We start from the raw sequence: 11,817 nt of genomic DNA, 5'->3' as shown, positions 1-11,817 counted from the left end.
AAATATCTCATCTGAAGAGGTATTTTGCAGAAGAGCTTACTAAGGAATTTCTTCTGTTCAATTCAAATTGGTCCTCAGTTGCATCATTGTTTACTAGATTCATGAATCACACTTGTGCTTCATTTTAGTTACATCCTATATTTGTGACAGTTAGATTTTTTTACAATTTTGTTCAACGTGAGTGTCTTCTTGAAGCCTACAGATGGCTTTCCAGTTAGCCAAGAAATTATATTTGTTGATACAGACTAAGAATTACAGTATGTCTATCGCCAAATCCCCTACTTCCCTTTCCCACCCCAAAGAACACACACTTTTTAACACAATTTCTGCCTGTGCTTTCACTTTTTTTTTGTATCAAGGTTTCAGACCGCTTAGCAGAATATCCAATAGCCAAATGAGATAAATGTGAGGTACTACATTTTGGTAGGACTAATCAAAATAGGACATACATGGTAAATGGTAGGGCATTGAAGAATGCAGTGGAACAGAGGGATCTAGGAATAATGGTGCATAGTTTCCCAAAGGTGGAATCTCATGTGAATAGGGTGGTGAAGAAAGCTTTTGGTATGCTGGCCTTTATAAATCAGAGCAATGAGTATAGTAGTTGGGATGTAATGTTGAAATTGTATAAGGCATTGGTGAGGCCAAATTTGGAGTATTGTGTACAGTTTTGGTCACCGAATTATAGGAAAGATGTCAACAAAATAGAGAGAGTACAGAGAAGTTCTCTTTACTAGAATGTTACCTGGGTTTCATCACCTATGTTACAGAGAAAGGTTGAATAAGTTGGGTCTTTATTCTTTGGAACGTAGAATGTTGAGGGGGGACTTGATAGAGGTATTTAAAATTATGAGGGGGATAGATAGAGTTGATATGGATAGGCTTTTTCTATTGAGAGTGGGGGAGATTCAAACCAGGACATGAGTTGAGAGTTAAAGGACAAAAGTTTAGGGGTAACATGAGGGGGAACTTCTTTACTCAGAGAGTGGTAGCTGTGTGGAACGAGCTTCCAGCAGAAGTGGTTGAGGTGGGTTCAATGTTGTCGTTTATAGTTAAATTGGACAGCTATATGGACAGGAAAGGAATGGAGGGTTATTAATGATTATGATATATTTGGGATCACAGAGACATGGCTCCAGGGTGACCAAGGATGAGAGCTCAACGTTCAGGGATATTCAATAGTCAGGAGGGATAGACATGAAGGAAGGGGAGGTGGGGTGGCGTTGCTGGTTAAAGAAGAGATTAACGCAATAGAAAGGAAGGACATAAGCCGGGAAGATGTGGAATCGATATGGGTAGAACTGCATAACACTAAGGGGCAGAAAACGCTGGTGGGAGTTGTGTACAGGCCACCTAACAGTAGTAGTGAGGTTGGAGATGGTATTAAACAGGAAATTAGAAATGTGTGCAATAAAGGAACAGCAATTATAATGGGTGACTTCAATCTACATGTAGATTGGGTGAACCAAATTGGTAAAGGTGCTGAGGAAGAGGATTTCTTGAAATGTATGCGGGATGGTTTTTTGAACCAACATGTCGAGGAACCAACTAGAGAGCAGGCTATTCTGGACTGGGTTTTGAGCATTGAGGAAGGGTTAATTAGCAATCTTGTCGTGAGAGGCCCTTTGGGTAAGAGTGACCATAATATGGTGGAATTCTTCATTAAGGTGGAGAGTGACATAGTTAATTCAGAAACAAAGGTTCTGAACTTAAAGTGGGGTAACTTTGAAGGTATGAGTCGTGAATTAGCTAAGATAGACTGGCAAATGACACTTAAAGGATTGACAGTGGATATGCAATGGCAAGCATTTAAAGATTGCATGGATGAACTACAACAATTGTTCATCCCAGTTTGGCAAAAGAATAAATCAAGGAAGGTAGTGCACCCGTGGCTGACGAGAAATCGGGGATAGTATCAATTCCAAAGAAGAAGCATACAAATTAGCCAGAAAAAGTGTCTCATCTGAGGACTGGGAGAAATTCAGAGTTCAGCAGAGGAGGACAAAGGGCTTAATTAGGAAGGGGAAAAAAGATTATGAGAGAAAACTGGCAGGGAACATAAAAACTGACTGTAAAAGCTTTTATAGATATGTAAAAAGGAAAAGACTGGTAAAGACAAATGTAGGTCCCCTACAGACAGAAACAGGTGAATTGATTATGGGGAGCAAGGACATGGCAGACCAATTGAATAATTACTTTGGTTCTGTCTTCACTAAGGAGGACATAAATAATCTTCCAGAAATAGTAGGGGACAGAGGGTCCAGTGAGATGGAGGAACTGAGCGAAATACATGTTAGTAGGGAAGTGGTGTTAGGTAAATTGAAGGGATTAAAGGCAGATAAATCCCCAGGGCCAGATGGTCTGCATCCCAGAGTGCTTAAGGAAGTAGCCCAAGAAATAGTGGATGCATTAGTGATAATTTTTCAAAACTCGTTAGATTCTGGACTGGTTCCTGAGAATTGGAGGGTGGCTAATGTAACCCCACTTTTTAAAAAAGGAGGGAGAGAGAAACCGGGGAATTATAGACCGGTTAGCCTAACGTCGGTGGTGGGGAAACTGCTGGAGTCAGTTATCAAAGATGTGATAACAGCACATTTGGAAAGCGGTGAAATCATCGGACAAAGTCAGCATGGATTTGTGAAAGGAAAATCATGTCTGACGAATCTCATAGAATTTTTTGAGGATATAACTAGTAGAGTGGATAGGGGAGAACCAGTGGATGTGGTATATTTGGATTTTCAAAAGGCTTTTGACAAGGTCCCACACAGGGGATTAGTGTGCAAACTTAAAGCACACGGTATTGGGGGTAAGATATTGATGTGGATAGAGAATTGGTTAGCAGACAGGAAGCAAAGAGTGGGAATAAACGGGACCTTTTCAGAATGGCAGGCAGTGACTAGTGGGGTACCGCAAGGCTCAGTGCTGGGACCCCAGTTGTTTACAATATATATTAATGACTTGGATGAGGGAATTAAATGCAGCATCTCCAAGTTTGCGGATGACACGAAACTGGGCGGCAGTGTTAGCTGTGAGGAGGATGCTAAGAGGATGCAGGGTGACTTGGATAGGTTGGGTGAGTGGGCAAATTCATGGCAGATGCAATTTAATGTGGATAAATGTGAAGTTATCCACTTTGGTGGCAAAAATAGGAAAACAGATTATTATCTGAATGGTGGCCGATTAGGAAAAGGGGAGGTGCAACGAGACCTGGGTGTCATTATACACCAGTCATTGAAAGTGGGCATGCAGGTACAGCAGGCGGTGAAAAAGGCGAATGGTATGCTGGCATTTATAGCGAGAGGATTCGAGTTCAGGAGCAGGGACGTACTACTGCAGTTGTACAAGGCCTTGGTGAGACCACAGCTGGAGTATTGTGTGCAGTTTTGGTCCCCTAATCTGAGGAAAGACATGCTTGCCATAGAGGGAGTACAAAGAAGGTTCACCAGATTGATTCCTGGGATGGCAGGACTTTCATATGAAGAAAGACTGGATGAACTGGGCTTGTACTCGTTGGAATTTAGAAGATTGAGGGGGGATCTGATTGAAACGTATAAAATCCTAAAGGGATTGGACAGGCTAGATGCAGGAAGATTGTTCCCGATGTTGGGGAGGTCCAGAACGAGGGGTCACAGTTTGAGGATAAAGGGGAAGCCTTTTAGGACTGAGATTAGGAAAAACTTCTTCACACAGAGAGTGGTGAATCTGTGGAATTCTCTGCCACAGGAAATAGTTGAGGCCGGTTCATTGGCTATATTTAAGAGGGAGTTAGATATGGCCCTTGTGGCTACGGGGATCAGGGGGTATGGAGGGAAGGCTGGTGCAGGGTTCTGAGTTGGATGATCAGCTATGATCATAATAAATGGCGGTGCAGGCTCGAAGGGCTGAATGGCCTACTCCTGCACCTATTTTCTATATTTCTATGACAGGAAAGGAATGGAGGGTTATGGGCTGAGTGCAGGTCGGTGGGACTGGGTGAGAGTAAGAGTTCGGCATGGACTTGAAGGGCTGAGATGGCCTGTTTCCGTGCTGTAATTGTTATATGGTTACATAAGTCAGTATCTCATTTTTCTGGTTTCTGTCCCTTTAAGCTTCCTGGTTTCAGCCTCTTCCTTTCCAGTCTGGCTGAAAGGTCTCAGCCTGAAACATTGACTGCCCGTTCCTCCCCATTACTGAGTTCGTCCAGCAGTCCAGCAGTCTGTCTTTTAAGTCAGTACAATAATGTTTTCAAGTCACATGAAAGCCAAGCATAAATTCAAAAGTTCAAAGTAAATTTATTATGGAAGTACATACATGTCACTGTATACATCTGAGATTCATTTTTTGCTGGCATACTTAATAAATCCATATGAGAATAATATCAATAATAGAATCAATGAAAGACAGCACTCACTAATTTGGACATTCAACCAATGTGCAAAAGACAACAAACTCTGTAAAACAAAACAAAGAAAGAATAAGTAAATAATATAGAGAGCATGAGATAGTGAGTCCATTGGTTGTGGGAGCATTACAATGAGGGGACAAGTGAAGTTATCCCTTTCAGTTCAAGAGCTTGATGCTTGAGTAACAACTGTTGCTAAACCTGATCCTATGAATCCTGAGGTTCCTGTACCACCTTCCTGATGATGGATGCTGCTTTCCTGCGACAATGCTTCATGTCGATGTGCTCAACATGGGGAGTGCTTTACTCATGATGGATAGGGCCATATCCACTATGTGGTCATGTTTATAAGCCTTAAGATTTATTCATAAAATGCTTTTCCCATATTGGCATTTGCAGGTTATTAAAATCCTATTTAAGTATTTTGCTCAGTGAACCAAAGATAGCCCATGTTGGAGAGTGTTGTCGTTAGTATCTGTCTTTACTGAGTTGATTAATGGGAGATGGAAAGTTTTTCTGTTTTCTTGTAGTCCTTGTCAGTGGTATTTGGTATTACAGCATAGACAGTTCGGTTGAGTAACAAAATTGTAAACTTTTAGTATAAAGTATACTCTCCAGTGAGCAAAGTGATGACTCAATTGTTTATTGTCATTCTTCAGTGCATGTGTTAAGAAGAATGAAATGGTTAATACTCCAGATCCAATGTTGCTTAAAAAACACACAATAAGAAAATATAGAACACAACATTTTAAAATGTGCACTTTTGAACTTGGATTCCAGAAGTGCACGTCATCTGCATACTGCAGCACAAGAACAGAGGTAGAGTAGTTTGCCATTCTGTAACTACCTTCACAAAAACATAATACAAATTGGAGGTAAAGTATAATATTGCAACAAAAATATTGGTAAATGGGTCAGATTATAGCATATAAAGTCCACTACGGTGTCCACCCTTTTTCCAGAAGTGGGCAATTATAAATTCATGTTCTAGTGAGGATATTACCCTCCCCATTTCTTTAGTCTCTGCAATGTAAACACTTTAAACCACTCTTTATAATGTGGTTCTTTGTAATTTTATTCCATATCTGTGTTTTAACCTCCAAGTTTTTTTTAATAATTCTTTATTCTTATTGTTGAATGTTTTTGTTGCATGTCACACTAACAACCCACAGTAAATTCCTAATACATGTAATTGTATATGGCAAATAAAGTTGATCATTGATCCGTTTGAGGTCTTCCTGCATTTGAATTGTTAATAAATATAGAACATGTATAAAAAAACTATTACTAATAATTCAAATAGTTTATTTTGAACATCTTCACATTTTTTGTTAACATCTGCCAAACAGAGGTATAAAATCTTGATTTTAATCTATTGGAGAAATAGCTTGTGGATGCTTTAATATGAATTTCAGTTTAAATGTTTATTCTATTGTTTAGATTCACATTTATTTACCTTGCTGTATCCACCCACCATCCTCTTCCTCATCTTTAATAAGAAGCAACTACCCTAAGCACCCTTAGATCATTATTTAACCCATCACAGATTCAAGGAGAAATAAAGTCAACGCACCCAAAATGCTGGTGAAGATCACAAGTACTCTCCCATATGTAGCTATTTTAACTTAGATGCTGTGTAGGTTAAATATATACTCAGTACCACTTTATTAGGTACACCTGTATTCCTGCTTGTCAATGCAAATATATAATCAGTCAATCATGTGGCAACAACTCAATGCATAAAAACATGCAGACAAGGTTAAGAGGTTCAGTTGTTGTTCAGACCAAACATCAGAATAAGGAAGAAATGTGGTTGAAATGACACTGATCATGGTATGATTGTTGGTACCATAGGGGGTGATTGAGCATCTCAGAAACTGCTGATGTCATGGGATTTTTGCACACAACAGTTTCTAGAGTTTACAGAGAATGGTGCAAACAACAAAACACATCCTGTGAGTGGCAGTTCTGTAGGTGAAAATGCCTTCTTAATGAGAGAGGTCAGAGGAGAATGGCCAGGCTGGTTCAAGCTGACAGGAAGGCAATAGTAACTTTAATAACTTAAATAACTATGCATTACAACACTGGTGTAAAGGAAAGCATTTCCGAATGCACAAGTTGAACCTTGAAGTGGATGGGCTACAACAGAAAACGACACTGGGTTCTTCTGTACCTAATAAAGTGGTCACTGAATGTAGATAAAGGCATGTTAATAGAACATAATAGATTGACGGTTTGAGGCTTAAAATAAGGAATGCAGTTCTGAAACAAAACCACTTGGTTGCCATATACTAAAATGAAAAATGTCCACTTTATTGCAATACAATTCTTAACATTAATTTCACAATTCACTTTAATAGGAAAAACATCTGAAAATGTGCTTTCCAGGAATTTCAGTAGAAGTTGCTCTTCACTGTTTGGTATAATAATCTCTACTGATCTGATTGTTTCAACCACTGTACTTTCAGAAAATATTAAACATCACAAATGTTAGTCATATTTTAGCATGGCTCAAAAAGGTATCAAATATGACAATACTTCTGTTCATTACAAGTAGGTCCCCTTCTGTAACAGTCAGCGAATAAAGGACTTCAAATTGTGTTCTATTTTGTTATTTATAGACATCCTGAAGGCCGTTACAGCCTAACAAACACTTTTAAGTGTTGTAATTTTTGTAATAGCTGTATTCAGTTACACAAAGTTCAATGTGAATGTCCCTTCAATGATGGCAGATTTAATAAATTGACATCTAAATAGTGATGGTGAAGTAAAACCTCCAAGAGGAAATTATTTAAACAGGCATGAAGAGAAAAATACAAAGTCTGCACATTTATTCCTCATACACATCAAGACAGTTAAAAAGCAGCCATTGGCACCAATTCATTTCATTTGCTTTTTACGTTCAGCTGGCCACTTTCAAGTTAATAAACAAGTCAACCTTATCAAATATTACCATACATCTTGTACAGACGCTACGGCCAAGCCCGAAGATCAGTTTTATCACAAACATTGCAATAGGACTCTATCTACCAAACTAGAAGTAACCCTATTAAAAATCATCTTTAAAAATAGTATTTCAAGTTTTCTTCTTTTACTTTGTTTAAAGATTAAAATAACAGTTTTACCCCAGAGCTTTGCAAATAGAAAGGGTCAATCCTAATGCATCTGGAAACCTGAACTTTGAATTCACAATAGAAATCTCTGTTGCAAACTTTATATATTCAATTTCATAATTAATTCCACATATTTCAAGTACCAAACATTATTCTGTTGTTTCTTAAAAAGGTACACACCCTTACCCAGGGAAAAGAAAATCAGAAACATGGAACCACATTCCCCCTTATCATCCCAAATACAGAATGATTTTTCCTTAAATTTTAATTCAGAATTCAAATGGGGAATCTACATAAAGGTTTCACTCGGCATAGTTCTAAAATGCAGCATGAGTAGGACAATAAACAAAATGTTCTCTCTAAAACATTTGACAAAGTCACAAACATAAATGAAACTCAAGTGTTTTTTTTCCACAGCAGCAATTCTTAGTTTCCAATAATAGCTTTTTATCTGAATAACTGTGATGATTCACATTCAGTCTCAATACCACGGCTCTTCCCTCCACTGTGCTTACTAGCAGAAAAGTCTTCAGGAAGTGTAAGGAAGTTCCTTGTCTATCAGACAGTCGAAATCCACTCAGCGCTACATCTTTTGGTACATGGAATTGTCGGTTTCTTACGACTGGCTGTATGTTGAATTCTGACTACCATTAGGGCCCTGTTCTCCCTCACTGTATGGGAAAGGTAAAGAATATGAATTAAAACAGTGAAAGTAGAACATTTTCTCCTTCATTTTTAACAAAAAATCAAAATCAGGTTTATTATCACTGACGTACATCATGAAATTTGTTGTTTTGCATAGCAGTACATAAAATATTTATTTATTTAGAGCTACAGCATGGAACAGGCCATTCTGGGCAAACAAGCCACACTGCCCACCAACCCACCTATTTAACACCAGTCTAATAAGAGCACAGATTACAATGAGCAATTAATTTACTAATCGGTACGTGTTTGGATTGAGGAGGAAACTGGAGCACCCAGGGAAACCAATTCTGCCACAAGGGGGATATACAACTTCTTACAGGCGCAGTTGGAATTGAAATCTGAACTTCAATGCCCCAAGCTATAATAGCATCATGCTAATTGCTACGCCACCGTGGCGCCCCACCTGTGAGTAACAGACACCATCATGATGTTCACAAATCTGAAGATCGTTAGGCCTAGGACAATATCTTACAGAACGCCTGCACAGAAATCTCGGACAACCACGGTCACCCTCTCTTGTAATAATTATGATTCCCTACAATGTACTCTGCACATTGCATCTCACCAACTCCGATTTTGCTAGTCACACTGCTGCTATGTTATAGCCATCCATCAGCACCTGTAATTAGAAACTCACCTTCTGCAATATTGCCAGCATGTGCGTCTACTGGGCTCCACTCTAATATTCAAATTCCATTTTTTTTAATGCCTTAATATTTGACACCCTCCACACACACACCCAAGTATCACTGATCTTTCTATAGAGTCCAACCTTAAAAATTCCATTTCTATAGTTTCAAATGCTCATTATTACACACTGGTGTCCCAAATAGCTCCGCTGCATCATTCAGTGAAATACCTGTTTGGAGGTGGTTTTGGTTTTGGCATCTTGTTAAGGATTCCAGCCATTTCTTTTCGGTCATCAAAATTCTTCCATAGATCATACAGCTTCAGAATAACTCGGATTATTTCAAGAATCTACGCAAAGAATCCAGAATATTAAAACTTAAGTTTAAAGAAAAGCCAAGTACATTTTCTTAAGAAAGCGTCATTCATTATCAAGGACCCCAACCATCCAGGCCAAGCTTTATTCTCACTGCTGCCATCGGGAAGGATGTAGGTCCAACACCACAGGTTCAGGACAGTTATAACCCCTCAACCATCAGCCTCCTGAACCAACATGATGACTTCACTCACCTCAAAATTGAACTGGTTCCACAAGCTATGAACTCCCTTTCAAGGACTCAACTTATGTTCTCAATGCTATTTATTTATTTATTTATACATTGGATGTTTGGCTGGCTTTAAGATTAGTTTTTCCCTTTGTTTCTATCGTGTTTCTTTGTATCTGCTGTGAATGTCTGCAAGAAAATGAATCTCAGGGTAGAATATGGTGACATAAATGTACCTTGGTATAAAACTGATTTTGAACTTCCCTCATGTATTATAAATAGATATTTACTAAGCATCTTTCAGAACTCTATAGATTTGAGCCTTTCCCCAACTACCCCAATTGGTAACTGGTCAACAATTCCCCTTTTACCTTTTCTTTCCTTTCTTAAATGTTGCTAGCCATGCCCGCCCCCCCCTCCCCCAGTCTTCAGGAACCAATCCAGAATGTGCAACATTCAGAAAAGAACAGCAGAAACATTTATTTGTTCCTTATCACTTTATTCAAAACTGCAAGATGTAGATAATAAGGTCCTCGATTTGCTAGTTTTCAAATTGACTAACATACCTAGTTATCTTTCTTTATTATTCCTTGGCAAACAAGATGGTGCCGACAATGTAAGGCCATGTTTTGCAGGCAATTAACAAAACTACTAGCTACTTTGATTCGGCATGGTATCTAAAACTTTGACAAACTTCTATAGATGTGTTCAATCACAAACAAGAGAAAATCTGTAGATACTGGAAATCCAAGCAACACACACACACACGCACGCAATGCTGGAGGAACTCAGCAGGTCAGGCAGCATCAACGGAGAAGAGTACATACTTTGGAAATGATGGAGGGTATTTTTCTGATGAAGGGTCTTGGCCTGAAACAGCAACTGTACTCTTTTCCATAGATGCTGCATGACCTGCTGAATTCCTCCAGCATTGTGTGTGTGTTGCTTCTATAGATGTGTGGTGGAAAGGATGTTGACTGGTTGCATCACAGCCTGGTTTGGAAACACCAATACCCTTGAACAGAAAATCCTACAAAAACTAGTTGATACTGCCCAGTCCATCGTGGTCAGAGACCCCCACCACCCAGGCCATGCTTTCTTCTCACTGCCAACATCAGGAAGGTGGTACAGGAGCCTTCGGGCCCACAACACTAGGTTCAGAAACAGATATTACCCCTCATCCATTACGATATTGAACCAGAGGGGATAACTTCATTCAGCTCCACTCACTTCATCACTGAACTGTTCTCACAACCTACGGACTCAATTTCAAGGACTCTTTATCTCACGTTCTTGATATTTATTTGTTTATTTATTATGATTACTTATTTCTATTTCTTTTTTTCTTTCTTTATCCATTTGCAGTTTGTTGTCTTTTGCACATGGATTGTTTGTCCATCCTGTTGGGTGGAGTCAATATATCTATGTGCTTTGATCATAAATTTACTTTGAACTTTATTCTACTAAATATACTTTGGTGGACCACAATCACTGCAGTCGCAGCCTGAAGTTCCCCTATGGGAGCTGTCCTTTTGAACCGTCTGTACAACCTCTCACCTTTCTGGTATCTGAAGGATTCAATGAACTGGACTCTCGACAATACAGGTACGGCCACGGCCATTGCTGGAGTGGACTTGGGGCCAGACTGAACAGTGGGGCCCAGGCCCAAACCCAAACCCAAGAGTGCAAAAGAAACCAATGTTTAGCCGATTTAAGCGCCAAGCCAGATGAAAAGATTAAGGTGTGGCAGCCCAAGGCAGAGGATGAACCAGTATTCACCTCACTACTCTGTGTCTTACTCTCCTCAGCACTGAACCGACTCTGCAGCTATGGCCTGTAGTCGTTGGGCTACTTGACTGGCTGTACTCGCCTCAGGGCTGCACTGGCTCCATGCCTGTGGATTCACTTTTGGGGACTCTGCAGCCCATAATCCATTCTTCCGTCGATCTGTGAGGAATCAATATTTGCTCTCACAAGGCTTTACATTTCTAAATGTATCTCTAAAAGCTTTTAGCCGACAATTATTTCATGCCAGTTTTGTTGTCACCCACTTTTTCACCCTTTCTTGATCATCCTTCCACAAAGAATTTGAGAATGCTCATAATCCTCTGACTTCAAACTCAAAAGTTCAAAGTGAATTCATAATCAAAGTACATCTATGTTACCTGATGATTCATTATTTTTCAGGCATTTACAGGAAAATAAAATACAATAGAATTTGTGAAAAAGTATATAATAGATAAACAACCAACCTGCAAAAGCCAATAAATCATGCAGTAAAGAAATAAATAATACTGAGAACATGAGTTGCAAGATCTTGAAAGTGAGTCTGCTGGCTGTAAAGTCGATTCAAAGTTGAAATAAGTAGTTATTCATGCTGCTTCAGAGCCTGATGGTTATGGGTAATAACCGTTCCTGAAATTGCTGAACTAAGAACATAGGA

At 39.2% G+C, this 11,817-nt stretch overlaps 1 protein-coding gene across 4 annotated transcripts in view; it reads right to left on the bottom strand.

Moving 5' to 3' along the window:
- Nucleotides 1–3,138: 3,138 nt before the first annotated feature.
- ccnc (cyclin C) overlaps nucleotides 3,139–11,817 on the bottom strand; it is a 36,271-nt gene continuing 27,592 nt past the window's right edge. The window contains exons 11-12 of one of the 4 annotated variants that reach the window (XM_063040878.1): nucleotides 9,062–9,180; nucleotides 3,139–8,165 (exon numbers count right to left, since the gene is read on the bottom strand). In XM_063040878.1, the coding sequence (XP_062896948.1) occupies nucleotides 8,111–8,165; nucleotides 9,062–9,180 (174 nt within the window). In that variant the 3' untranslated portion in view covers nucleotides 3,139–8,110. The remainder of the gene's footprint in view (nucleotides 8,166–9,061; nucleotides 9,181–11,817) is intronic. The other 3 variants (XM_063040876.1, XM_063040880.1, XM_063040879.1) reach the window with 3 other exon arrangements.

This window comes from Mobula hypostoma, chromosome 2 (genome assembly GCF_963921235.1).
Source record: "Mobula hypostoma chromosome 2, sMobHyp1.1, whole genome shotgun sequence".
NCBI lineage: Eukaryota > Metazoa > Chordata > Chondrichthyes > Myliobatiformes > Myliobatidae > Mobula > Mobula hypostoma.
This window is presented reverse-complemented; position numbering and strand designations above follow the sequence as displayed.